Source organism: Tauraco erythrolophus, unplaced genomic scaffold, assembly GCF_009769465.1.
Source record: "Tauraco erythrolophus isolate bTauEry1 unplaced genomic scaffold, bTauEry1.pri scaffold_60_arrow_ctg1, whole genome shotgun sequence".
NCBI classification, from domain to species: Eukaryota; Metazoa; Chordata; class Aves; order Musophagiformes; family Musophagidae; genus Tauraco; species Tauraco erythrolophus.
The window spans coordinates 287,693-314,467 of record NW_028238628.1 but is presented as its reverse complement, the minus strand read 5'-3'; the positions used below and the strand labels follow the sequence as shown (position 1 = coordinate 314,467).

At 47.3% G+C, this 26,775-nt stretch overlaps 2 protein-coding genes across 2 annotated transcripts; both read right to left on the bottom strand.

Moving 5' to 3' along the window:
- Positions 1 to 3,652: 3,652 nt before the first annotated feature.
- Positions 3,653 to 5,349, bottom strand: HOXC12 (homeobox C12). The gene is made up of 2 exons (XM_009987970.2): positions 4,785 to 5,349; positions 3,653 to 3,891 (listed from the first exon to the last, which is right to left on the bottom strand). The coding sequence occupies exons 1-2, from the start codon at positions 5,347 to 5,349 to the stop codon at positions 3,653 to 3,655; spliced, it is 804 nt and encodes a 267-aa protein (XP_009986272.2).
- A 10,166-nt stretch (positions 5,350 to 15,515) lies between these two features.
- On the bottom strand, positions 15,516 to 18,636 carry HOXC13 (homeobox C13). Its single transcript, XM_086630917.1, has 2 exons — positions 18,000 to 18,636; positions 15,516 to 15,772 (listed from the first exon to the last, which is right to left on the bottom strand). The coding sequence occupies exons 1-2, from the start codon at positions 18,634 to 18,636 to the stop codon at positions 15,516 to 15,518; spliced, it is 894 nt and encodes a 297-aa protein (XP_086487043.1).
- Between the last annotated feature and the right edge of the window lie 8,139 nt (positions 18,637 to 26,775).

Below are 26,775 nucleotides of genomic sequence, written 5' to 3'. Positions count from 1 at the left end.
TCATTATATTTCGAGCATGCGATATTTCTCTCCTTTTTACAATGCGTTTTACGCCTTCATTTAATTACTTTTTTTAACCAAAAGATGATCTACAAGCCGCAGAAGGCGAAGCTCACCACTCTATTCCTTTGTTACTCTTTTATTAACCTTGCAAGTTGATACTAATTTTAAACAGTAAACAGTAAATCACCGAGTAGATGTTTGGGCAATTTTATTTATTATCAAGAAATCACATAATAATACATTTTTTAATTATTATTATTATTGTGAAGCAACTTTTTACATGACTATATAAAGCCGGAACGTGCTATAACAGACATTTGCATAGACCCTACATAGAATAGCTCGAGGTAAGAAACATTACAGATGAATTATAGAGCGGAGGATGCATATTCACAACGGCAAGAACATAGACTATGGGGTACAAGCAGAAAAAACGATACCACGTACACAGAGAACAAACACCGACTGAACAGAAATCCCACCGAGCCGCCTTTTTTAAAGCAATCTGGGAAAGAATATTGCATATATTTTCCTTTTCTTCGGCATTTTCTCTAGGGGTTGCTGCTGGTGTCTTGGCCTTTGTGTTGGGGAGGACGGTGGGGTGGGTTTTTTGTTGCTTTTTTTAAAAATTTTTCTTTTCTTTTTCGGGGGATACAAGTACCCCTCGGTGGGTGAAGAATAACGAAACGGATTGATTTGTTTTTTGGGGATGGTGGGATTGAAATCCAACACAGCATTTCTGACATCCCACCGTAACTCACCCTCATTTCTACCTTCCTCAAGCTCCAGCCCCACCGCTGCCTCGTTGTGGGGAGGGGAGGGACATGGGGCAGAGGGGTGGGGGTGGCTGCTGGGAGCTCAATTCAGCGAAACCGGGGTGGATTTGGTCCTTTTTTTCCATGGAATTACAAGCCCCCCGCCCCGGGTCCAGCCCCAAGTCTCTGCGGAGCCAGCTTAGCCCCGTGACGCGGCGACAAGGTGCTCAAAAGCCTCAACCACCCCCCAAAATCCAACCCCCACCCCCCAAAAAAACCCTCCCCAAGACATTGCATTCCTCCACATCACCTTCCTCTTAATTGCACACGGTTGAGCTGGAGCATCTGGAGATATCTCGATATATACGAGTGTTTTAACACATCCGAGGCTTTTATTGCACAGCATCGCGACAGGCGATACCCTCCGCGGCGGTTCTTTTGTGTGGGAGAAGGGAGGCAAAAAGGGGACCCTCGTCCAGAACTCCACATCCAAGGAGGAGACGGGGAGCGGGAAAAGTGTTTTGTTTCTTTTTTTTCTTTCAAAAAACAAGTGGAAGGAAATAAAGCTGTGACATTTGCCGGGCTGGGAATTTTATTTTAGTTTATTTTATTTAAAAAGGGGCAAAATAAGGAGAAGCAGCCGGGGAAGGGATGGGGATGAAGGGAGGAGGGTCTGCTGGATGCTCCTGCAGAAATAAAGCTGAAGGAAAAGGCTCCTTTCAACCCAGGGTTGGATTTTTTTTTCTTTTTTCTTTTTTTTTTTTTTTTTAAAGGAGTCGGCTCCATCCTTTGCAGCTCGTAAATAAAAGCATTCCTCGGCGCTGCTGGTCATGACCATGAACGCGGGGAAGCGGGAGCACGTGGTGAGCATCCCAGACTTCCCAGAAAACGCTGCTTTGCCATAAAATTAATCTCTCCCCCCACCCCGATATAAAACGAATGGAGCAAAGCGCGGGGCGGCGAAACACGGGGCTGCAGCACCGCTGCCCCCCTCTTCCCCTTCAGTCCTAATTAAAAATACCTTTTTTTTTTTCCCCCCTTTTTACCCTGAATTATAAATTCCCACGCAGGCAAAGTTGCCCAGGGCCCTAAACCCGCTGCTCCCCCCATTCCTAAACCCTCATTCCCCGGCCTCCCTCCCCCGACCTAAAAGCGCCTCGAACCCAGACCTGAATCTCGAAAATGGGTGGTTTTTCCCAGGAAATCCGAACACACGCACAAAGAAAATGCGTCGCATCGTACCAGGCCCCTCTCTACTGCCCTGAAAGGGAAAAAAAATACAGGCAGGGTTTTAGGGAGACAACTCCTCCTACAAAAAAGGCACCGAAACCTCTTCTTGAAGATGGGGCTGTCGGTATTTGCAGCTGGTAGGAGTTTTTAGGGAGGTAAAGAAACCATCACTCTTGCTGAAAATCTGCAGTTTTTAACCTGATGGGCAGCTGGGGAAGGGAGATATAACTGAATAAGACATATTTCCTTAAGAAAACCCAACCCATAATATTTGTTTTTCTTTTTCAATTGAGGAAATAGCAGCCAGGCGACAAAGCGCATCATTCCAGTTATCCCAGGGAAGGAGAGATGCAACTCGCTCAGACTCCAACAGGCTGTTACCACAGCAGGGTATCAAAAAAACACACACAAAAAGGGAATTTTTCTACCTATTTTCCTCCATCGTCATCAATAAACACGGCAAAACAGTAAATATACTCCGTCAACAGAGCTGTTGCAAAGAAATATCCTTTTTTTTTTCTTTTTTTTGAGAGGAAGGATAGAATTTTGGAGCAGTGCAGAGAAACGCTGTGATTTCAGAGAGGACGGAAAAAAAAAACCGAATCTCCGAAAGGCTCAGTTTACGTGGAAGGAAATTCAGATTTTTTTTTCCTGGAAGGGTTTTCTAGGGGGGTGGGGTGTGCGTTTTCCTTCTCCTTGGGATATTCTGGCGTTGAGGACAACACCACCGCCTGCACCGAAGCCTCAGATCTATAGGGACATAGTGTGATACACATACCTCATATATTATATAGATATATACCATATACACCGGATATATACACAGTCTTTGTCTCGCGCCTCTTCCTGGAGATACTGATTAAGTCCAGAGATACCGATCAGCCTCAAAACTCTCAATTTAGACTGAAAAAAAAAACATCTTGGGTCCCACCGTGCCCTGAAAAAAAGCATCTTCCATAAGGATGCGGGGCCGGTCCTTTAAGACAACATACCTCATCCCCTCTCTATGTTGTTTTGGGGGTATTTTCCCCCCTAATCCTGTATTTTTCCCATTTTCCCTCCCACCTTTCCACTAAAGACCAAACCAGCCCTAACCCCCTGCTTGGCAGCCCAGGAGACGGTCCGGGATTCGTCCTCACCCACCCTCAACCCCGGTCTCGCCGTCAACCGAAGCCGGGCGGGGTGGGGGGGTTAGAGGGGAGGGGGGGATGTGGGGGCCCGACGGTGCCCGGCGCTGCACGGAAACCCTACCTGTGCTGCTGGCAAAGGAAAAGCGGCTAAAGTCGCACTCAAAACCTCCCCTTCAGCCCGCCGAGCATCTCTGGAAGCCGTCTGTCCCCCCGCGGTCCCGGCGGTGAAGATGTCTTATTATTATTATTATACTATTATTATATTTTTTCTCGCTGTCGGGTTTCGTATTTTAAGGGAAACTGGTTATTTATTAATATTATTTCTTTATTCATTGATTTCTGGGTAGGGAGGGGTGAGGGGATTAAAAGTGATCAGGTAAAGTCCCGGGAGCTCGGGTGAACGCTAAAGAGTCTATGTGGGTTTGGGTCTTTTTTTTGGATGTTGTTGGGTTTGCTGAGCTTTTTTTTTCTTTCTTTCTTTCTTTCTTTCTTTTTTTTTTTTTTTTAATACCCGACATGGCCGCTTTTAAAACTTTAAAAGAAAGACAGGGCTTGCTCTCTCAGGAGGAGTCTTTTCTTTTTCATACGCCGGTTCTGGAACCAGATCTTCACCTGCTGATCGCTCAGGTTTAATCGGTCTGAGAGCTCCCTCCTTCTTTGGCGAGTAATGAATTCATTGACCATAAACTCCCCTTCCAGCTCTGCCAGCTGCAGCTTGGAATAGGGTTTTCGTTTTTTCCGGGACCGTGTGTGCATCGGGTACCAAGGAGCACCTGGCAAAGGGGGGAGCGAGAGTTGAGCGTTTGGCAAGGACAAAAAAATCCCACCCCCCACCCCTCCCAAAAAACCCTGCTATTTAAAAAAAAAAAGAAAAAAAGGGCACGGCCAGCACCCTTTTCTGCACCTCTCTGGTGGTCCCGCTGTCCCCAGGAGTCCCCCCGCCTCTTGTGGTTTTGGCCGTGGGTGCGTAGGGATGCTCCCGGGACCACGGGTGATGCGTGGGGCGGGCACGGGAGGCAGAAGAAGGGGAAGGTAAGGAGCGTTATAACCGGGGCATGGAGCAAAGGACGGGCAGAGAGCGGGCGACAAGCCTGGGGTCCCCCCCTGGGAGGGGCTCCACCGCCCCCCCGGCCCCGCAAAGGGGAAGAAACCTCCACCCCAATGCCAACTTCGAAGGCTGTGGGGTTTGTTGGTTTTTTTAAGCATCCCCGCCCTCCTTCCCCCTTCTCTCGGGGCAGACACACCTCTGCGATGTCCCCAAAAAGCTCCTGGACGTTCCTCCAGCCCCCCGCTCCGGGCAGGGCTGCGCGACCACCACCCTTCTCTGCGTTTCTCTCTCTGCCCCTCTCTCTCTCTCTCTCACCCATTCGGCTGCTTGTTTTTTTTTTTTTTTAATGGGATATTTACATGTTTATAGCCTTTTCTTTTAAAAGAAGCACCACCTAATAAAACATTAGGGATTTCGGTGCTACCCCTAGTGGTCTCCGCACACATAGTCACGCCGCTTCCCATGACTGAGCCCATGAATTACACCCCGAAGGAGCCCCCCAAAAACGCAAGCTTCCCAGTAACCCCCCACCACCTCCACTCCCCTCAACACCACCAGCTCCAGCCCCGAAATTTCACCCCTCTTCCCCTCCCGTTTTTTTTTTTTCCCGGGTCTTACCACCGGTGCCTAAAGTGCTGCCTTGGTTCAGGGGGGACACCAAACCCCCCGCTTCTCCGGTCGTGCCTTTATTCCCTTCATTGAGCAAAGAAGAGCTGGAGTCTGACTCCAAGGACTGGCAGGACGGAGGGTCGTGGGGGACCGCCTCGCTGCTTGGATAGTCATATTTGCCGAAATTCCCCCCCATGCCGTTGGGAAGGCTGGATTCGAGGGGGAGCAAGGCACTGTCCCTACCCCTCTCCTCCCTCTTGAGCCCGGTGGATTCGGAGCAGGTTTCCCGGTAATAACATTTGCTTTCCTCCACCCGGGCGAGATCGCAGGCTCGACCGAAGGAAGGGTTAATGGAGACGGGGCTGCCCAGGTAGGGCTGAGGGTACCCGTTGCAGGGTTCCGAGGATGCCCAGGGTAAGGAGCAGACGTTATCCCGTCGGGGGTAGGAGAGGGAAGGCAAACCGGGCAGCTGCCCTCCGGAGGCACGGAAATTTGGGAAGTAGAAGGTGTCTCCCGTGTGGATGTTCACCAGAGGTCCCACAAAGCCGGGATTAAGGAGGTTGTGCTCGCCCATTTCCGCGGGCCTGACCGAAAGCTTCTACTTTATTGCTATCTGACATTAAACATAGTTAAACCGACGGCTCGGCCCCATTGGTCCGGGGGGGTCACGTGAGCCCCAAATTGCGCTGGGAGGGAGGGAGGGGGGGGGCCCTCCCCTCCCTCGGCAGCCGAGACAAAACACAACAGCAAGTTCCGCCTTTTTACGCCTTTTCTCCCTCTCTCTCCCCCCCCTACCCCTGCCCGGCCTTCTTCACCCCCCTCCCCAATCATAAAAAATCGTAAAAAAATCCCATAAAGCATTTTATTAAAAAAAAAAAAAAGGCAACGGCTCCCAGCGCTGGCTTGAGAAGCGCGAAGCGCCCTAAAATGTCATATTTAGCATAAAATAATCGATAGGAGAGGGTTTTGCCCCAAAACCGCTGCGCCCACACCCCCCCTCCCCCGGCACCACTTCGGGGCCCTCCACCATCTGCAAAAGCGAGGCTGGTTCTCATTAATTAGCTCCTTTATTAACTAAAACAGTTCGAATTTACAATATCTCCCCAATAAATTACTATTAGATATTGTGTCATATAAAGTTTACGGGGCTTTTTAAGGAGACGAATGACGGTGCCCGCAACAGGCTCATATTTACGCGTGGTGGGGCGGGAGAGTTGGAGGCTATTTGCGACCTTTTCTCCTCTTTATTATTATTATTATTATCATTCTCCCCCCCCCCCTCTCCTCTCGGACTATGTGGCTTTGTCGTGGGCTGGGGAAATGCAGCCCCTTCCCAGGCTCTTGCCACTCTCTCCAGAAGGGATGGAAGAATTTTTAACAATCCTCAATTGCTTTTATTAATGATCTGTGTCGAATAAAGCAGACAGAAGAACACGACTGTATACAGCCTTCATTTACCCGGTATATATCCCATAGGCACCAAGGCGCACGCACGTATAGAATAAGTGTTTAAATCGCCTTTATTTTGCTTCTTTTTTTTTGGGCAAGACTAAAAATCATAGTTCTTCCCCCCATTTTTTTGGTTCCCAACGCTGGAAATAGAGGTACACACACACACACACGCAGGGAGCCGGTTCCTCGCCACCTTCTAGCAATATATTCTGCCCTCGTAACACCACAGAGCTCTTCTTCCCTCCCACCCATCGTCTTCTCCTGGTCGTACAAAAAAGAGCCGCTGCGAAGGAAAATCAGGGACGGAAAAAAAGAAATCAATATTGGCTTCTTTCAGTGCAAAATAAATACGTCGGAGGAAGGAAAAAAAAATATACTGGAAAAGGTGCATTGTATGGAAACCGGGAACACGCAAAAGCATTTGAGGGTGTTTTATGTTAGATTATTTTTTTTCTGGAGTGGATTTTTTTCCTCTTTTCTTCTTTTTTTTTTTTTTTTTCCTTGCTCCTGACTCCTTTTTTTTTAAAAAAAATATTTTTTAAGAAATCCAAATGCCCACCCCGCTCGCTGGATTTTTGCATGGCTTTGCATTCCTCCCTGCCTTGAGCAACTCCCAAGCGCTCCCTTTGCCAGGTTGACTCCGCAAAGTACCGTAAATATTCCTGTAGAGGTAAAACCGCTGCGCGGGGGCGGAGGGCGCTCCGCGGAGGCTGAGCCGGGCGGGTGCAGTCGCACCTCCCCAACTGCTGCCTTTCCAGCCACCAACCAACCTCCCTCACCAACATTTTCTCTATTTCTCAAGCATTAAATCATTTATTTCCCCCTCATCTGGGGCTTTCAGCTAATCCCCCTCCCAAAGAAAAATCAGGTGCCAATAAAATAACTCATTTAGATGCTTTTTTTTTTTTTTTTTTCCTTTTTTCGTCTTCCATGGACAGCTCCTGAAGGTGGAAAACCTCTTTTCCATAATTCCCACCTCTCCTTTTCCCTGGCACATCTATGGATACGCTCCATACATACCTTGCAGAGATACGTGCGTACCTTCCTACACGCTTTGCCTGCGAAGGAAGAAATACGACTACTAGAAATATTTTGCTAGAATGAAAGTTTAACTTTTTTTTTTTCCCTTTTTTTTTTGTTGTTGGTTGGTTTTGTTTGAAAACCTAGCCAAGGAATTTTTCTCCCTGCAGGTAGAAATGAAAAAAGCTGTTGCAATTTCTCCAAGAGTGTCTTCTCGCTGCAGAAGAAGCGTTCGCAACGCCGGGCTAAGCCTGGAGAGGAATAGTTTATATAAAAATGAGCACGTGATCCCCGGAGGTTGCCATCTGAATTGGCTTTGTTTGCTTTTTTTTTTTTTTTTAAAGAAAACCCTTCCTCTACCTTGTTCTTTTCTTTGCAAAATTCCCCACAGAAGACGTGCCCGGGGGCTCCGCGGCTTTGTTCTCCACCGGACCTTGGGAAAGTACTTTTTTTTTTTTTTTTTTTTTCAGAGAAATCTCGGAGTATTTGGGGTTTTTCCTCTTTATTCAATCTGATTTTCTTTTTCTTTTTTTTTGGGGGGGGAACAGGGTGAAAACAAACAACAAAAATAATAGAACGTCGCATTTACCTCCAAGGAAACATTTGGGGAGGCAACTGCAGGGCTGAGCTGCGGAGCAAGTGAACCACAAACTACGTGCTGGAGTCCTGAGCAAAGGGATAATGGGCATCCCAGCAAGAGAGAGGGAGAAAAGCACCTCCAGTTCCCTTAGTTATTCTATTTTTTTTTTTTAAGACCTGGGAAAGGTTACAGCCGTGCCCAGAAATATATTAAGCGATGCACAGCGTGGACAGTAACTCCCTGCTCTTGGTGGCCTTCAATAGGGCTCCCCAGCTCAGCGCTGCTCCTCCTGCAAGCAGGGAGCAGGTCCAAGGAAAGGGAGAAAAAAAAATAGAAATAAAATAAATAAAATCCTAAGGACCCTTAAGCAAAGCTGCCGCGTTTCCCCGGGAATTTCTTCCCCATTAAAAATACATTTCCCAGTTCAGGTTGAGCGCTTGGGCTTTTCTAATGCTGAGCGGTGCTTAAAAACGAAAGGCTGAGCCGAGTCCTGCTGCTCGGGGCACTGGCACCGGCTTCGGCAGCCTCTTTCCTGCACAACACACCCCGAAAGTCGCCTCTCCAAAAAATATAATCCCCATTTCTATCCCATATTGCTCGGAGTAACCCCATCCCCCCTCCTTTTTTTTTTTTTTTTCTTCCCCTCCGCAGTTTGCCTCCCCCAAAAAAAGGTTACTCAGCCCAGGGAAAAAATAAAAAATAAAAAATCTCTGAGCCTTTCCCCATTTTGCAGGAATCCCAGTTTTCAGGTACAGAGATCTTTTCGACGCCGATATTTTATAATCCTCGGGGAGGGTGTATTTTTTTTCCCACCTCCACGAGTCATACGGGCAGCTTTTGGGGAAATGATGGTGGGAAGAAGTCAGGAGAAGCTCCTTGTTCATGGGAGCCGGGAATAAAACCGGTCCCCAGGAAAAAGAAAAAGGAAAAAAGAAGAAGGAAAGAGAAAAAGAGGGCTGGAAAAGCGAGATTGCAACGTCCCAGTTCAAGGTCACTGTCTAGTGTAGTAAATAGGATCGACATTTTATGCTAATGACTGTCTCGGATGAGCATCACTCACTGCGCTTAGAAAACAACCCCCCCAAGTTTTGGGTTGACTCTTCTGGGATTTTTTTTTTCCCCCTGGATTTGGGGGATTTCTCCCTATTCTCCTCCCTTCCTCCTCTTCCCGTTTTACCCCGTCGCAACTCCTTTCTCCCAAGCGTGAGAAATAGAATTTCCCCTTCCCCTCCTCCCCCATTTCATCACCCCACCCCACCCCCTGCGCAGCCCTCGGGGCTGAGTTCGGCCGGCGGCTCCCACTTGAACAGCCTCCTTCTCCTCCACGCCCCCCCCTCCAACCCCCGGCCTCATGTCTTCAAGAGATAAAAAATAAAGACAAAACCAATTCAAATGGCCCCAGCAAAATATTTACGTTTCAGATAGGAAGGACTTAGCCCCACTTTCATTTTTCTCCCAGAAAAGACCATGAAATTCAAACCTCATAGGGTAAAAATAGTCTGAAACATATATGTTGCATCTCTCTGCCCGAAAAAAAAGGGGGGAAAAAAGCAAATTAAAAGGTGTCTTTGGGACTTCTGTAGGTTGGCCAAAGGAAAAAAAAGCAGATCCCGTCATGGCTCAGGCTTTCCTCTCAACCGAATTTCAGCCCAAATTGGTAGGGAGTTGTAAGGAGTTGCGGTGACTCGAAGAAGAAGTTAGCTGCCAGGGTCGAAAGGGAAGTATTTCGAATAAATATATAGATACACGACACGGGGAATAAAATACAGACAGGCTTTGGAAAGCCCATGGAACTGCTCTTTCGGAGTAGCTATATATCATCAAAACCTGTCCCGGCTCCTTTTTCTGAGGTGGAAAATGCATTTCCACAGACACCTTATAGATATATAAGTGTACGAGACACCTTAGATATATCCAGAGAAGAGGGTAGTAAAATGGAGCTCGTAGGAGCTGGGCAAAAAAATATCAATTTTAACATGGAAAAGTGGTGAATGGATGCGAATAAAACCGTCTACGACACTTCAGCTCATCCAAGACACAAATCATCTGGGGCAGCTTTCAGTTTTAAGGCGGGCGGGTCTCAGCCTCGGCGCAGGGAATAGTTAAATCCCTGGAATATCATCCCATTTTTCCCCAGCTTTGCCAGCAGAGGATCTTCTCCTCCTATTCAGATTAATGTAAACCGATGGCTACGTCCTCTGTAAGGCAAAGGTTTAGTCCCCAACTGCAGGGAACTTGGCTTTGTCCTCCAGCTCTGTTTTGGGTGAGAAGTTGGCTTTTCGTACTGTAACTCCCTCGGAGGGTTGAAAACCTCCAACAACTGTAACAACAACGCGGTTAATGGTCTCGGATTCACGACCCTGGAGCAAAATCGCGATCGGAGGAGCCCGAAAAGCGTCATCTCCCTTATTTAATATTCCTTGTAAAGGGAAGAGAAAGTGGTGGGGAGGGAAGGGAGTTGATGAAACCCACGGCTGGTCCAACTGTGGGTTGAACCAGCTGAGCTCCCTGCCAGGCAGCAGATTCCTCCCCCCTCCAAGTGGAAGCGACAGGAGACGCGACATTTTGCTGGATATAATCCTTAAATACTCATCAACCCGAGGGTTTCCCCAAATGTCCCGAACCACGTAGGCAAAGCGAGTTTCTAAGTAAGGAACCAGCGGTGCTGTAAGAGTTGGCAACACCCTGTGTTGGCTGTCAGTGTCTTAAGAAACAATTTCTTGGCAAAGCCTTTGGGATTCTCTTCTTTTCTACTTCCCCTCCCCACCCACCCCCCCAAAAAAAAGTCCTTTGTAAGACTAAAACAAATAGAAAGTTAACCAGCAAGAGTTATACTCACCTCTGCACTGAGCACAGGGCTGCGAGAGAAGAATTCCCCCTCCAGGTTAGGAAGGTATTCTTAAAAAAATAAAAGGCATGAGGGGAAAAAAAAAAAACCGATGAAAATGTGAGAGAGCTAAATAAAAAAAAAAAAAGGAAAAGGAGAAGGAAAAATAGAAGGAAAATGAAGGGAAAGGAAAAGGAAAAATAAAAGGAAAAAATAAAAGGAAAAAATAAAGTAAAAATAAAAGAAAAACAGAAGAAAAGGATAAAAGAACGCAAGAAAATGGCAGGAAAGAGAAAAGAAGGGCGAGGGAAATCCCTCGTCCGGGATTTTACCATAAAGGCTGCGGTTGGGAAGTTATTCAAAGTGCTCCATACAAAGGAAAGAAAAGGCTAAACTTGGGAAACTTCCTTTCCAGGGCTTTATTGTTGGCCATTAGCGCTCCTGTCTAGACTGCAAATAACACCGTGTTTATCTGTAAACAGCAGCGGGGGCTGCCGGGGGCTGCTTGGGGAGGAGAAGATCAAGGGTGAGGGTCCCCGCGCTTATTATCCCCGCAGCTCGTGATGTCAAGGTCAAACAACGCCTAGTCACGGTCAAGGGTAATACAGGAGTGACGTCACGGCCTGCTGACCTAATACCCAGCGAGCTCCGGGCAGGACGTTCCTGGCTAAATAAGCAAAGAAACGAGAAGCGAGAGATTCCCAATGCCAGTTCCTAACGGGGGGGTGAAGAAATAAGTGGGAAAAATAAGGTAGAAATTCATTGGATTTGTGGTCCTGGGCGGGAGTGTCACATCCGGGAGAGCTCAGCTTCCGCGCCCGCGGAACTTCAGCGGGGAAGAAAGTGGGGGTTTTGCGGGTGTGCGCGCAATTTTTGAGTTGGATTTCTTCTCCTCCAGGCAAGCGCCTTCTCCAAAGCCCTTGGAAGAGGATGACCGAGTAACTTGAGTTGTAGGTTCTATTTTGCCAATCTTCTGGCAAATACAACCCAAAGAAAGGACCGGCAGGAAGGATTTATCTCCAAAATTAAAGTGAGGGGATTATTTTTCTCTCACCAGCCCCGAAAACGCGTTTTTTTCACCTAAATCGCTGGGATTAAAGGAAGGACCAGGTGTCCGTGGATATGTGGGGAAGGAGAAGGTTTGTCCGTCCGGAGTTCCCGGGTTCCCTCTCTTCCTCTGAGGGTCCAATCCTGACCTCCACCCGACGCTATCCCTAGGCCGGAGGCCGGGGAAGACTCAGCCCAACTTCGGAGGAGGGAGGCTGAACCCCAAGGTCCTGAGCACATCGGGGAGGGGGATCCCCTTCCCCAGGGTCTATATCGCCCCAAAAAAGATCCCAGCCGACACCTCAGCATCCTCCGCCTGCATCCGTGCGCCTTCGGAGGTAGAGCCCCCGGAGGGAGGATGGAGGGGTCGAGGCAGACACTAAAAATAAGAATATTTTAAAATATATATGGGCGATGGCAGAAGAGCGTCTGGTTTCATGGTCTCACCAATATCTGCCAACCAAGAGCATCACGAACTCTTGGTGCCCTGAAGTGCAATGAATGAATTTCTTGTTTCTTCTCTGTTTCCGCGGGTTTTTTTTCTTTTTTTTTAACCCCTTTTTAATTCTTCCCACACCAATTGAAAGAGTCATCGACACACAAAAAGACACACAAACACCCCTCTCTACCTCTCCAACAACTTCCAACCACAATTGACAAAAACTTCCAGAATTGGAAACGCCGTGAATAACGGGCTCAATTGCCCGCATCCATAAACAACACCACAAAAAAGAATTTCTCCATATTCCCCCATTCCCTCCAACAACCCTCGCTCAATCACCTCCATTTTATCAACTTTTTTCCTTTTTTTTTTTTTTGTCCTCCTCAAGAACTGGTGAAATTCAGGAAGAATAAAGCCGCAGCGAACATCACATTCGCTGTCGCGATGTTGGATTTGGGCTTGTCTGGAGCTGCTCTCTGAACACACTGCAAGATTGTTTTTTTTAGAGCTTTTTTTTTTTTTTTTTACATCCGAAACTCTTATTCCCGTGGTTTTCGAGCCTTAGGGCAGGTTTGACCAAGGATTTAATCCCGCTATTGCAGCTGCGGTGAGTTTCTCGACGTATTGTCGTATTTCCCAGCTGGGCGTCTTTAAATCAAAAATAATATTAAAATAATAAGAATGTAAACTTCCAAAACACCTTAGTTCTCCAAAATAAATGCAGAAAACACCGTCAGATCAACCCCCAAGTTTCTCCAATCTGAGAAATCAAGGACTCGGGAGGGTGGAAATCAGAGACCCCTCTTTTTCCACATCTCCCTGGAAGGGATGGGGAGCGGGGACAGAGGATCCAGCCCCCGGGTCCCCCCATTCCCGGTATTAGATAAAACCGCGTCCCACCTTCCCGGAGATTTGGGGAAGCATCCAAATCCATACAGGGCTTTCCCGGCATTTCTGGTGGTGGTATGGGCTCCATAGGGCACACTCCGAACCCGCGGAGGGAAGCTGCACATACACCTCCCCTATCCATCCACCTTTCAGCCGCCTTTATAAAGCTATATGTACCCCCATACGTACACCCCGGTACAGACCATCAATGAGATCCACACATCACTTCGTCTGATCCTATAGAGCATACAGAGCACACGTATATATAAATTTATATATACAACACGCATTTTCTGTACCCATCATTTCATATATTAACGTAGAGGGGTGCGCTTGCATATATATGTATAAAATTACATATACGGTACAGATACGTTGCTATATGCGGCTTACTGTATGTGAGACACCTATAGACAGAGACGCCGCGGTCGCCTTCGCACCCAGACTCACAGAAATTACACGCGCACCGTCAAGCCCCGCACACATACATGTAGCACGCATATATATATAAAAAAAATATTTTTATATATATATCGGCGCCCAGCTCATAAAAAGAAACGGCCACACACGGTCATACGCACGCGCTACTCTATACCTTCGTATAAATATATATGTATATTAGATATATGCGGATTTAACGCGTATCAGCTCGAACACCTACGGTATCTACACTCGCATTTCTGGGGCCACAAATGCTGATTTTTTTTTTTTTTTTTTTGTCCTATAGCTTGATATCGCTTGTGCTCGCTCTATCTGCCCCCTCCCATAAATATATGCAAATATATTTGCAAGGCTCGATGCAAATTTAAGCCGCAATAACATTGTTTTAGGTTACATCGCTTTAAAAGGGTTTTTTTCCCCCCTTTCCCCTCCCCTTTTGATCATTTAACGAGGTGATTAAATCTACCAGATATTAAAGTAGATTGTAATCCGCCTATGGAAACAATTTCCTCTCTCGTATTTCTTTCCGAGCTGCCCGGCCGGCTCGGGACCGAGTAAGTTCCGCGGGTGCGGAGCCGGGAGAGCCGCGGGGCGAGGGCAGGTTGAGAGATTTTTATCTGGGGCCGGAGCTGGAGTCAAACAGGTTTAGCGAAAGGGATCCTTTGGGAGGGAGATTGAAAGAGATTAGAAGCGTCTCCGGAAAGTCATCGCGTTTTCACCCGAGGTAATTGCGGGGGGTTGAAAATAAATATTAAAAAAAAAAAAAAAAAAAAAAAAAAAGAAATAAAAAGGCACTCAGCTGGCTCAATTTATTTTCTCGGCTTCTTACTCCTCTTGGTAACACGCATCTACCCCTCGCATCTTCCATGCACCCTCTTATTTAGCTGTTTCTGCCCAAATTTGCCGGATTTCTCCCTCCTCCCCGCTTTATTTTTTAATCCTTGTCTCTGCGGAGGGGCCCGCCTGGGCTGTATTTGCGGTGGGGGAGGAAGAGGAGGCTGCTGAAGGGAGGAATGGGAGAGGCACAGGGCTACAAAGAGGTGCACAAAGAGCCTCTCCTCAAGGCAAAACAACAACAACAAAAAAAGAGATTTATTTTTCAGAAATGTCATCCGCAGTCGGTACATATCGTCTGGACACCACAATACTATATACATATACAAGACATTAAAATAAAAATAAAACAAAAAAGAGGAAAAAATGATGCTTTTACATCTCCGAAGAACACTGTCGATAATCAGCCGGTTTAGAGAGGGAAAAGAAACAAACCCCAAAGACAATAATTGTGCATTTTCCATTTCGTCAGCGGAGAACAGGCATTCCAGTTTCATGGCAGAGATAAGAGAAACCCTCAGGAGAACATCCCCAAAACAGTCTCGTACAGCATCTCACTTCCACGCGGGACCTAAAACCAGTGGTTGGGATATTTAAGCGGTACCGGACAATGGTTTTTCTTCCCCCAATAGCAGCGTTATTTCTTATTTTCGGTCCTTAGAGCCGAGCAAACACGAAGCTGATGCAACTTTGCCATAGATTCTCCATACATTTATACATCGGTGGGTGAAATGGCCCGAGATATGGAAGACTGGCGAGGAGGGGGGTGTGGGGGGGTCGGACTATACAGCGATACAGGGCGACATTCAGAGTTCATCTCTCCTTTAACGTTACCTACGCTCTTAGCTTATTATTATTATTATTATTATTTCCTTTTAAAAATATACACAGTGTGACCTTATCGATGGATTTCTCAGAGCAAAACTGGGGTTTTCAGCGAAACTGGGGTTTTCACAGTCAGAGCGGGACAGAGGGAATCGAAGTTGCTATCGGTGGTTTTTGTTTGGCTTTTTTGAGGGAGGGGGGATGCGCGTGTGCATTTGTGAATGTCGATTATTATTAATCTCTTTTTTTTTTTTTTTTTTTTTTTTAAATAATGACTTGGAATCAGCAGAGTCCCGATGACGTTTATCATACAAACTACTAGATAAATATTTACGCTTCTCGCTTCCTTTTCTTTGCCCCTTCTCCTCCAAAAGTCATCCTCTGTCAGGTGGCGTGGAGATGCGCTGTCTTGGATTTGCTCACCACTTTCTTCTCCTTGACCCTCCGGTTTTGGAACCAGATAGTCACTTGGCGCTCGGACAGGTTGGTGGTAGCCGAAATCCTTCTCCTCTTCTCTTTGGTGATGAATTTGCTGGCCGCGTACTCCTTTTCCAACTCCTTCAGTTGGATTTTGGTATAAGGGACCCTTTTTTTCCGTCCCCTCCGATAGCTGCTGACTTCGGGTTGTAAGGGAACCACGTCTAGATGAGAATAAAAAACAGGGGAAAAAAAAAAAAAGAAAAAAAATAAGGAAGAGGGGAAGAGACAGGGGGTTACTGCATCTCGGGGTGTGAGGTGAGGATTTCTGCCCGTCGATGAGAGAAAGAAAGAGGGGAAAAAAGGAGGATGAAGAGTGGAGGAATGCGGGGAAGAGAAAGAGGAAGAAAGAAAGGGGAAAAAGAGACAAGAAAGGCAGAAAATGCATCCAGCGAGGGGCACAACACTGTAGTAATAGTAATAATACCACAATATTCCTAATTCATGTGGTGAAAGCCGGTTTTTCTTGGCGACGCTGCCCACGGTGATAAATAAGAAGCATCAAGTCAACCCGCAGACTCGTGTGCGCGGAGAATCAAAGCGACCTCCCGAACGGAGAGATTTGGGGCGATATCTGGAGCTTCTCCCCTATTTTTTTCTTTCCTTTCCTCCCTCCCTCCCTTCCTTTTTTCCCCCCAGCAGCAAATTTTCTCGGGGACTCCGAACACCAAGCCCGGTGCAGAGACAAGTGCATCCCCCGCACCCCAACCCCTCCCGTCGGTTTGGTGCAGCCCAGGAAGCCCCTGGGGTGGGAGGGAGGGGGCAAAACCAGCAAAAACAACCCCAGCACCCCACCTCCAGTGGATTTTTCGGGAGGTGAGGAGGGGGTAGATGCTCTGTGCGTTGTAAAGGGGTTGTTTGGAATGGTTTCAAGCAGGGATGCGGGGAGCATCTTCAGCCCTGATCTGTCGGTATTGTGGGGGGGGACAAAGCTCCCCTCAAGCTTTCGGGCAGCCCCAGTCCCTTCTCAATGTGGGGGTGACCTCCTCGCCGCAAAGGTGTGACCCAGCTGGCTGGAGCGGGAAGATGGAGGCGAGCTCTCCTCGGCAGACAGCACAGCCCCAATTATGGCTGCCAGGAGTTAATTGGGGAACCCCTGGGAGAAGCTTTGGGGGTGATCGGATCTTTGAGGAGGGGAGGAAATCGGGGGTGCGGGGGGTGCCGCAAAGGTCGGGGGGGGGGAGAGGAATGTCCTTCGCGGGGGGTTCACTATAAAGCCGCAGGCGATGAGGAGAGAAAGCAGTGAGGGCGGCAGCTCCCCCAAATACCGCTTGAATGGAAGGACCCCCCCCCCAAAAAAAGCACCCCCACATCCATCATGCAGCCAACAACGCACCGCCAAATTCCACCCCCTCTCAAAAAAAACCCCGAGAATGTCCATTTCTCCATCCCTTTTTGTCCCGAAGAAGGAAAATAAATAAACCGATATGCCCCCCTCCAATTCCTCCCCCCGCAAAAGGACTAACGCGACCCGTCCCTTCTCTCCATCCGAGATGCTGTGGGGTTCCCCCCCCGCCCCATTTACTGAGGCTTTTTCCCTGCGTCCTTCCCCACCCAACAGGAGCTGGAAGGAGGCTGGGGAGAGGTACCGGGAGGCAGCACCCACCATCACCTTCCTCCCCCCGCTGCCATCGGGGCACCGAGCCCGCCGGGCCCCGGGGGGGGGAGCAGGAGGGGAAGGGGGCGAGGGATTTGCTGGGCTAAAAGATGCTCCAAGGAGGGGTTTCGCCTGCCCGGCTGCCCGTGGGCTGTCAGTGGGGCAGGATGCCCGCCTGACCTGACAGAGAAGCCCCACCGGTCCCCCCCCCCTCACACCCCCTCTGCCTCCCTTCTTCCCCTCCGAACAGATTCATTTGTCACTTGACACCTACTCCTATAATTGTGGGTAATTGTGATATGATTTACTGCCCCAGCCCCCGACACTTCTCATTCCACTGAACCATTAGAGATTTTTTTTTTTTTAATTATTATTTTTTTTCCCTTTTAAGCTTTTTTGCACTCAGAGAAGCGGCAGGCGGAGGGGGAAACGAAGAGAAAGGCACCGAGAGACGCTCGTTAGGTGAGGCAACAAGAGGGAGGAGGGGAGAAAGGGGAGAATTAAACGGCAAAGTTACTTTCCAAGCAAGCTCACGGCGTGTATTTTGATTCAGAAATGATTGCTTCACCTTCTTTCCCCTACATGTTCATACACATTGCCCTGCACAGGAGGCATTCCAGAGCCATTTCTTTCCCTTTAATTACATACACAGGCATACACGTACCTGTGAATGTGTATATATATATATATATATATATATATGCACACTCATCCGCACACACGCACATCCACACCTCCGGTGGGAGCTGGCGGGTGGGGAGCAGGCGAGAACGCCGGTTCCCGGAGGATCCTACCTGGGAAAGGTGATTTCCAGAGGTGTGCGGATTGGGATTGCTCTTTGGAGCAGTACACTTGCCCATCCCAGCCATTAGACAGAGCCCAGTGTTGGTAACCTTCCATGGGAAGCAAAGCGTCGTGTCTCGGTTCCGGGTGACCACCGAGCCCCGGTACCACCGACACGTCCAAATAGCCAGGAACCGCCTGGTAGGAGCTGGGAAAACCGGGATAAAAGGCGAATTCTTTGGCCCTCGACGGCAGCTCCTCGCCGGGCAGGGGCCCGCCGGCCTCGGGGTACTTCTCCCCGGGGTGGTACGCGCAGGGTTTCTGCTGCAAGTTGACTCCGTGGGAGTGGGACAACCTGCAGCCGTAGTACCCCCCACCGAAGGGGTAACCGTAGCCCAACGCCGCGCTGGAAGCCGCCCCCGACGGGCACTGGCGTGGGGGTTCGGCAGCCGCCAGCTCGGCGTACGCGGTTCCCTGCGGCGGCGGTGGTGGCGGCGGCGGGGCGGTGGGCACGGCGAGTCCCGCGTGGGGCATCATCTCCCGGCAATGCCCCAGCCCCTCCATGCGGTTCTTCTCCCGGGGGGGGTCCTCGCAGCGGCAGGCGAGGCCGTCGGGCCAGCGCGGGGGGAGGCCGAGAGGCGCCGTCATGTCATGCCGCGCTGCTCCCGCCGCCTCCTCCTCCGCCACCACCACCGCCTCCTCCTCCTCCTCCTCCTCGGCCGCTGCCGCCGTCGGGGGAAGCTCCGCGCCGCGCCCCGCCGCCCCGCGACCCCCCCAACATATCGGCGCCGCGCGCGCATGCGCCGCCGCCCCGCCGCCGCCGCTCCATTAAGAAATCCGCCGCGGCCACGCCCCCCCGCCACCCCCCCCCCCCGCGCCCCGACGTGTCCCCGCCCACGTGACCCCGCCGCCACGCTCATTGGTTGTCTACCTCACCCCCCCACCCCAACCCGCTCCCCCCCCCCCTCCGCTCCCCATTAAAGACGGCGGCGCCCCCCCCGTCCCCCCAGCAGCCCCGACGGGGTGGGGGGGTGGGGGGGTGGCGGCGGGCACAAAGAGCCGCGCGTGGCTGCGCGTGCGGGGGGGGCGACTCCCTGCCCACGCGTGTGTCCCCCCCATATCCCCACGCACACCGCGGGGGGGGATACGGGACACAGATTGTGTCCCTTGAAGGATATTCCCCCCCCTCCCCGTTTTTCGACGTGGGGGAAGGACGCTCTAAGCCATATATCGTGGGGGGGGGGCACAGGAAAACCCTCCACCCGCGATATTTCGCGGGGAAACGACGGACAACCACCCCACGAGGCTGCGAGGGGGCGGCCAAAAAGCATCCCCCCCCAAAAATCATCCCCTCTCCCCCAATCATCCTCCCTCCCCTTTTTTTTCTCCGAGTGGAACCTGTTGACTATTTTTCCCTTTGCAAGGTGCTTCCTCCCCCCCCTCGAAAAAAATTAATAAAAAGCAAAAACTCTGCCTAAGCGCTCCCCTCCCCCCCCAATTTTCCTACCAAACTCCGGAATAATTTGATTTTCCCGCTTTTTTTTTTTTTTTTTGAGGGTGGGATTGTTATTGATGTTCGATAGTTTGGTGATAAATATTTCAGCGGTGATGTGGGGTAGGGATAAAGTGGGGGGGGCCACGGGTGGGGCCTGGCGGCCCAGGCTTATTTGTGAGGGTTTGTAAAACGTGAATTAGTTCATAAACGGGGCGAGGCTGCCACGGAATTGGGAGAAGAAAGAGGAAAATGGCAGGTTGCTGACTGGGAGGGATGGGATGGGGGGTACTGGGGGAGGAGGGGCTCACAGACCTCGAGGAACCCCCAGAGAAGGAGATATTAAGGGAGGGAGAAGCTTAGAGACCTTCAAAATATAGAAATAGAGGAAAAAGTGGAAAAAAAAAATGTATTTTTAGGAATTCAGTCTATGAGGAGGGAGGTGAAGCTTCGTCTGCGCTGCATTCCCCCCCCCGCAAAATATTCCTGGGCGGAGGTTGCTGAGGGGAATGGAGTCCTCCGAGGAGACCTTCAGACGGTATCCTAACACCCCCCCCCCGATGCTGCTGGATTTGGGGGTGATACCCCTTCCTGGGTCGCTTCGCTGTCAATTTTTCCCAATAGCAAAAAAAAAAAAAAAAAAGGATGGAAAAAGAAATAATAAAAAAAATCTGGGAAAAAAAGAAAAAAATATATAGATGGAAAAGCTGGAAAAAGCTGGAAAAAGGGAAAAAAGCTGGAGAAAAAAAAAAAAAGACTTGAGGGAAAAAAAAGCTGGAAAAATTGAAAAAAAAGCTGGAATAATGAAAAAAAAAAAGGAAAAAAAAAAAGGCAAAAAATTCAGAACTCCCCCAAAAATCCTGGGGGAGGGGAGAACCTCCCCGAAGGGTCTCGAGTTCTCGTCGGAGCGGCCCCGCTCCGAGCTGTCGAGGGGGATTTTCGGCCTCTGAAGCAGCCGTCGAAGTCCAAGTTCAAGGAGAAGGAGCCCGAGCGGGTCCCCCGGAGCCGCGGGGACGGGTTTTGCGGGGCTGCGGCCTCGGGGCAACCGGCCAAAGGCTTCGGGCCGGGTTTCAAAAGAAGTTAAAAAAAGGCTGCGATGGGTAGGGGTGGGGGAAAGTAAAAGTGATGAAAATGAAATGAAATAGTGAAAAAAAATGGAATGAGATGGAATGGGATGGAATAGAATGGGATGGGATGGAATAAAAAAATAAAATATAAAATGAAATAAAATATAAAATGAAATAAAATACAAAATGAAATAAAAAATAAAATAAAATAAAATAAAATAAAATAAAATAAAATAAAATAAAATAAAATAAAATAAAATAAAATAAAATAAATAAAATAAAATAAAATAAAATAAAATAAAATAAAATAAAATAAAATAAAATAAAATAAAATAAAATAAAATAAAATAAAATAAAATAAAATAAAATAAAATAAAATAAGAGAAACGTGTAAAATTAATAAAAGCCATGCCCGCATCCTTTGAATTCCACAAAAAGCTGTGAGTCCACCCAGAAATCACCCAGGAGAATCATTCCTCCCCATCCCAGGAGCCACATGGCTCCGATGGAAGAAGCTGACAGAGAAATGATATGTAAATTAAAGCCGCGTGTCCGCCACGTCGGGGGGAAGGGACGGGGGGAAAACCGAATAAATCCCCCCCTTTTCCTCCCCCAACAACCCTCTTATTTTTTTTTTTGCGCCTTAATTTTTATGAAGTAGTTAACATTTGGTAGCATATGTCCCATCCGCGCGGCGCGGGAAGGGGATTAAATGTTAAAAATGTAAAGATTTATGGTAAGGGGAATAGAGGCGGAACGGGGGATGCGCGGAGCGGAGCGCGCAGCAGGCAGGGATCGGTGCGGAGGCGCTGGGGACTGGAGGTAGGAGCCCTGAAAAAGGCAAACACCACGAGAAATTTAAAAAATAATAATAAAATAAGAGGAAATAGCGCTGGCAGGTTTGGGGAAGGTATCCCGGGGAAATGGGGGTTTAATGAAAGGTGGAATTTAGTAATTGAGGGGGGAGTTTAGCGCGAGTTGCAGGCAGAAAATTGAGGGAGGGGGTGAAAACAAGAGAAAAGGAGATTAAAAAAAGAGAAAAAGATTAAAAAAAAAAAAAAACAAGAGGAAAAGGGAAGGAAACAAGAGAAAAAGAAGAAAACAAGATAAAAATAGAAAAAAAGAAATAAGAAAACAAGAAAGAAGAGAGGAAAACAAGAGAAAAAGAAAAAAAAAAAAAGAGAAAAAGGGGAAAAAACAAGAGAAAAAGAGAAGAAAACAAGAGAAAAAAAAAAAGAAAAAACAGATAAAAAGGTATTTTCCTAGAGGTAACAGGAGAAAAATGACATTTAATCCGACGGTTTCCTGGGGAAGGGTCCGTGGTTGGGAAAGGAAGAGGAGGGTCCACGTGCGAAACAACCCTCAGCTCCGAAATGCAGGATTTCAGTTTTAAAAAATGCTGCTTTTTTTTTTGACCATTTCTTCCCATTTCCCACCTTTTGAGGGCGGCTCAGCCCGCAGCGGCGGGTGGGTTAATGAACCCCCCACCCGCTCAGGGGTGTTTACACTTACCAAAATGTGGAACCGCTTAAGAGAGTGGTACCCATAAATAAAATAAAATAAAAAAAAAAAAAAAAAAAAAAGGAAGAGGGAAAGGAGCTGTTAGAAATAAGAGCAGATGTGAGACCCGTTCCTTAGGTTTGGGGCTTTTTTTAATAATTTTTTTTTTCCTAAGCCCTTTTTAAAGTATAATATTCCTCCTCTTGTGCGTTTAAATAAAAAGACTGGAAAAGTCTCCATCCCTCACACACCATCCCCTCAGCACCACGTTTGCAGGATTATTTTTTAAAGAAGAGGGGAAAATAAAGCAATATTAAATAATCTTGATTTATAAATGCCTCTTTCTCATCCTCATACCCGCTGTAGGCTTTGAAAATTGCTCCGGAAAAAGGTTTTATATGGATATTTTTGCAGGGAGCGGTTCCTTCTCCGTCTACCAAAGGGCTCCGAGAAAAAAGAAGCGGAATTTTCTTTTTCCGAAGACAAGTACGGGTTTGCCTGGTTCCCTTTCCCCTTCTCTACCGCCTTAAAAACAGACTCTGCGAGAAATTAGATGTATTTATTTCTTTACTTTTATTCCTGCTGCAAAGGAAGAGAGAAGCAGATTCATCTCAGAGTCCGGGGAGGGGGGGAATGAATAAATTAAATAAATATTCATCTGTTCTGCTTTGCCTTTCTCGTTATCTTATCTCCAAAGTTCGAATTGTTGTTTTCTAAGTTACTTTTCTACCCTTTCTCCTCTAAATTAGCCATTTTTCTTTATCGTCGCTCCCCCCCCTTTAAAAAATAACCCCCGGGAATTTAGGGATGAACACAGTTTTGCAGGTGAACAGTTCGCAGCCGGAGCTATTGAGGTTTCCCATCTATCGAGTTTGTTAAAAAGCTAATTTGGCTTCTAGATATTCAAGGTAAACTCTTAAAAAGAGGGATTTCTGCCCCAAACGTGTGAAGGTGACTTGTTGCCCCAAAAATACTGATTTTACTGGGGCCGAACACCTCGAAAAAGCACATTGGTGCCCATCCAACGTGGCTCGAAGTCGAGCGCTGCTCCTCCAGGCCGGGGAAATCTCACCCAATATAAAATTCATCAGCTGAGGAATTTTACCATAAAATCCCTTTGTAGCAGCCACATATGCTGGAGGAAAAAAAAAATAAAATGAACTGGGTGAGAATAAATAAATAATAATAAAAAAAGGCAGATCCTTTATTTCAGTTCGGGGATAGATGAAAATATTTCACCGCAAATGGGCATTTTCTTTTTATTTTTTTTAAATTTTAATTTCCCTCCCCTTTTTTTCCCCACTTTTCTCCCCATTATTGTCTGAAAGATTTCGAAATCCCCCCTCTATACACCATTTTCTGGAGGAAAAACCTGTATTTATGGTTCTTCCTACCTCCAGACATCCCACGTACAAAGAGAAACGGCCAAGGTAGGAATCTTATTGAAGGAAAATCGGCTCCAGCCGCTGTCAGTGCCTCGAAACCGTGATACACAGAAAATCCCCTTCCCAGATTTGGAGAGAAAAATGGCTTTTCCAGCTTTTTTTTTTTTTTTTTTTTTTTGAGGGGGGGTGTCGTGGGGGAAATAAAGGAGGAGAAATTTCTCTTTTGAGGCCTCAGGGAAATTAAAGCCCGTGCTATGAGAAAATCTGACATAAACAGTCGATTTTCCCACTGGAGTCCCAATTTAGTGAAGAAAATATTCCACTAAATCTCATTTTCTTGCCGAGGAATCCAAGGAAAGCTTTCCCAGGCTTCGTTGCAAATGTGCTTTGGATAAATAAAAGCCAAAGCCGATTTCTTTTTCTCAAACTTTGCATGCTATTTTATTTTTTTTTTTTCCGAGAGAAAAATAAATCCAACCATTCCTGGTTCAACTCATTGCTTGAATTAATCCAACTGGGGAGGTTGGAGGCTGTGGCCAAACTTTCGCAGTGCTCTTGCAAAAGCAATACCAGGAATAGAGCAAGAAAAGAAGATTAAATACAGTCTTCTCTGCATTGCACACAAAAAGGGGATCAAAAAGCATCCAAAAAAGAGATAAAAAAAAAAAAAAGGGGGGGAGTTTGCATCAGATTTATGTTTGTCCCAGTCGTTGGGATTATCAGTGGTTCTTCATCATCCTCCCTTCTTGCATTGGAGATGTTTATATAGGGAATTAAAAAATAAAATTAGAACATGATAATAAAAATAAATAAGATAAAATAAGTAAAATAAAATAAGTAAAATAAAATAATAAAGCCCCACCTAATCTTTAATTTAGATGCTTTTAGAGAGAGAGGGAAAAGATGCATCGAGGACGGAAACACGATATCAGGTTACTCCCCCCCCTCCCCTCGCTACCTCCCCGCCCCTCCCCAGCCTGGATCAAACCGTCTCGGGTGGTGTCAGACGGGGAATTGAGCCTGACCCGAGACGATCCGGCTTTTCTCCTTCCTAACCTGTCAGATTCCTGCAACCTGTTTGGAGTGAATCCACCCTGAGGCTTTTTTCTTCTTCTTCTTTTTTTTTTTTTTTTCTCCAGCCTTTTTCTTGGCTTTTTTAGCTGCTGTCTGTAAGGTGCTGCCAGCCCAGTTTGCCCCCAGCACCCCCCTAGCACCCCCTCAGCTTAAAGAACCATGTTCCTAAATCTTGAGGATCTTCTTTGTGTGTTTTGCTTTGACTTCTATCTAAAAAAAGGTGGTGGGGAGGGAATATATAGGTAAAAAAATAAATGTATAGGTAAAAAAATCCCTCCCCCTCGCCCCAAGGCAGGGTCAGAGGTGGATTTGCGAAGCCAAATCTCTCTGGCTCCAACCTCGTGGCTTTTATCCTTTTTTTCCTAAAAAAAAAAAAAAAAAACACCACCCAAAAACGTGCTAAAGTTGGGAGGGAGAAGAGGAAAGGGCTAAATACCTCTTGGTCCCACTCATGTCACCCACCACCCCAGGGGTGATACCGCCGGGGACGTGACAGCTTGTGAGGGGGGTCCCAAAATCCCGACATCACATTTCGAGGCAAATAAGGGTGGGTTTTTCTATTTTTTTTTCAGTGTGTGTTGGTTTTGTTGTGCTTTTTTTTTTTTTTTTCCCAGCCACTGAGGAATGTCCCCACTCTCGGCAATTCCCCACCGTTAATTATTGTCATTATTTCCCCCCGTAGCCCCGGCGCAATCGGTGTTTCTTGACTCAGCGATCCGGAGACAGACAAATAAAATATCGGCCTCGATTTAGGGCCCCTGTCTGGTCGGAAGTCCAAGTTCAACTCCAAGTTAGAACAGGAGGTCGCCTGAAGCACTGACAAAAGGAAAAGGGGCCATTTGGTCCGGCTGGTGTCAACAAAGTGGTATCTGCCGAGGGTAATTAGCGCTTCTCATCATCTTTGCCTTCATATTCCCGGGGAGAAGAAGAGGAAGAGGAGCCCGGGACGCTCAGGTGCTTTATAGCCCTTTGCTGTTTGGATGAGGCTTTGTTTTCCCCATCCCTAAATGGCATTTTATTTCTTTATTTCTAAATGCTCTAAAATAGAGGCTAATTTTTAAAAAATTATTTATTTGGTTTTGGCCGTGGGATTGCAACGATCCGGGGTTATTTTCTCCCCCGGATTAACTCAAGATGCTCTCGGAAGGACGGAAACAAACACGAGGCCGATGTAAGAAACCTTTATTTTTCGCTGTTTCTCTTTTTGACAAATATTATTCAGAACTGGTTACAGGAGAGCTGTGTCCTCGAGGCTGTTTCTCTCATTCTCCCACCCAAACTATTTATTTCTTGGTCCACTTGTTGTCCAAATATTTAATTCCTTGGAGCTGCTTGGAGAGATGGAGAGGCAAGAGTGGGAGCCCTTTGCCAAGTTTTTTTTCACGTTTCACCGGCAAAATGATGAAAAGTTTCATTTCCAGAGGTAGAAGCTGAACTTAAATGAACTGTGTTGGTCAATTTAGGGCTCAGAGTGTATTAAAGAGGGAAATATAAATAAATGATGAGATAATTCATCATTTATCCTCATTACTGAGGCTAAAAGAGCAACGCAATCCCCATTTCTAAGCAACATCGTGATGGGAGAAGTGTAGCGCTCTATGGAAAACCTGGGATTTATTAGGCTTTAGCTAAGGAAATTACGTGTATAACAAGCAAAGAAGCAGGAAAAAGGAAAAATAAAAACCACGAAAACCCAAACCCCCGATGTTTCTCTTCGAAAAACATTTTCGTAAACGGAGAGATCCCAGTCCGTTCCAAAAATTATTTACTGGGCTGGATTTTAAAGGAGAAGAAATGCTGGGGTAAATAAAGCCATACATAACTCCACCTTGGCAGAGAGAGGCTGAAATCGCTGTGTTTTCCCCAAAAAAACGTGTGCATGATGGGCAGTTTTCCGATTTTTTTTTTTTTTCCCAGGATCTTTATCCGCCTGGATGGGAATAACCTGGATTTTCACCCCGGACTGGGAGTGTGCCTCAACCTCAGGTACTGTTATTTATCCTCCATGGCAATTAATAACCCTGAGTTCATTTTAAAGCTCACCCAAGAAGCTGATGAAATATTTTTTTAGTGATGTTAAACCCCAAATAAGGGATTTTGAGGTTAAAAATGGGCTAAAAAATAGCTTCTGCCTTCCCACCTCTCTCCCTCAGCTGCTCCCAGCACATCCGAAGCATCAGCGAAACTTTGGCATCAGCAAGATCTAGTTTCTTTCTGCAATGGGTTAAAAACGCGTCAAAAAATTTGGTTTTGCTCCATTATTGGCCCC

Excerpts from the sequence above, each read along its gene's own strand:
- HOXC13 (XM_086630917.1), bottom strand. The coding sequence starts at position 18,636 with ATGACGGCGCCTCTCGGCCTCCCCCCGCGCTGGCCCGACGGCCTCGCC. Across the intron at positions 15,773-17,999 it reads CTGGAAATCACCTTTCCCAG|ACGTGGTTCCCTTACAACCC; the intron begins GTAGGATCCTCC and ends ATTCTCATCTAG.
- HOXC12 (XM_009987970.2), bottom strand. The coding sequence starts at position 5,349 with ATGGGCGAGCACAACCTCCTTAATCCCGGCTTTGTGGGACCTCTGGTG. Across the intron at positions 3,892-4,784 it reads CAGCACTTTAGGCACCGGTG|GTGCTCCTTGGTACCCGATG; the intron begins GTAAGACCCGGG and ends CCCCTTTGCCAG.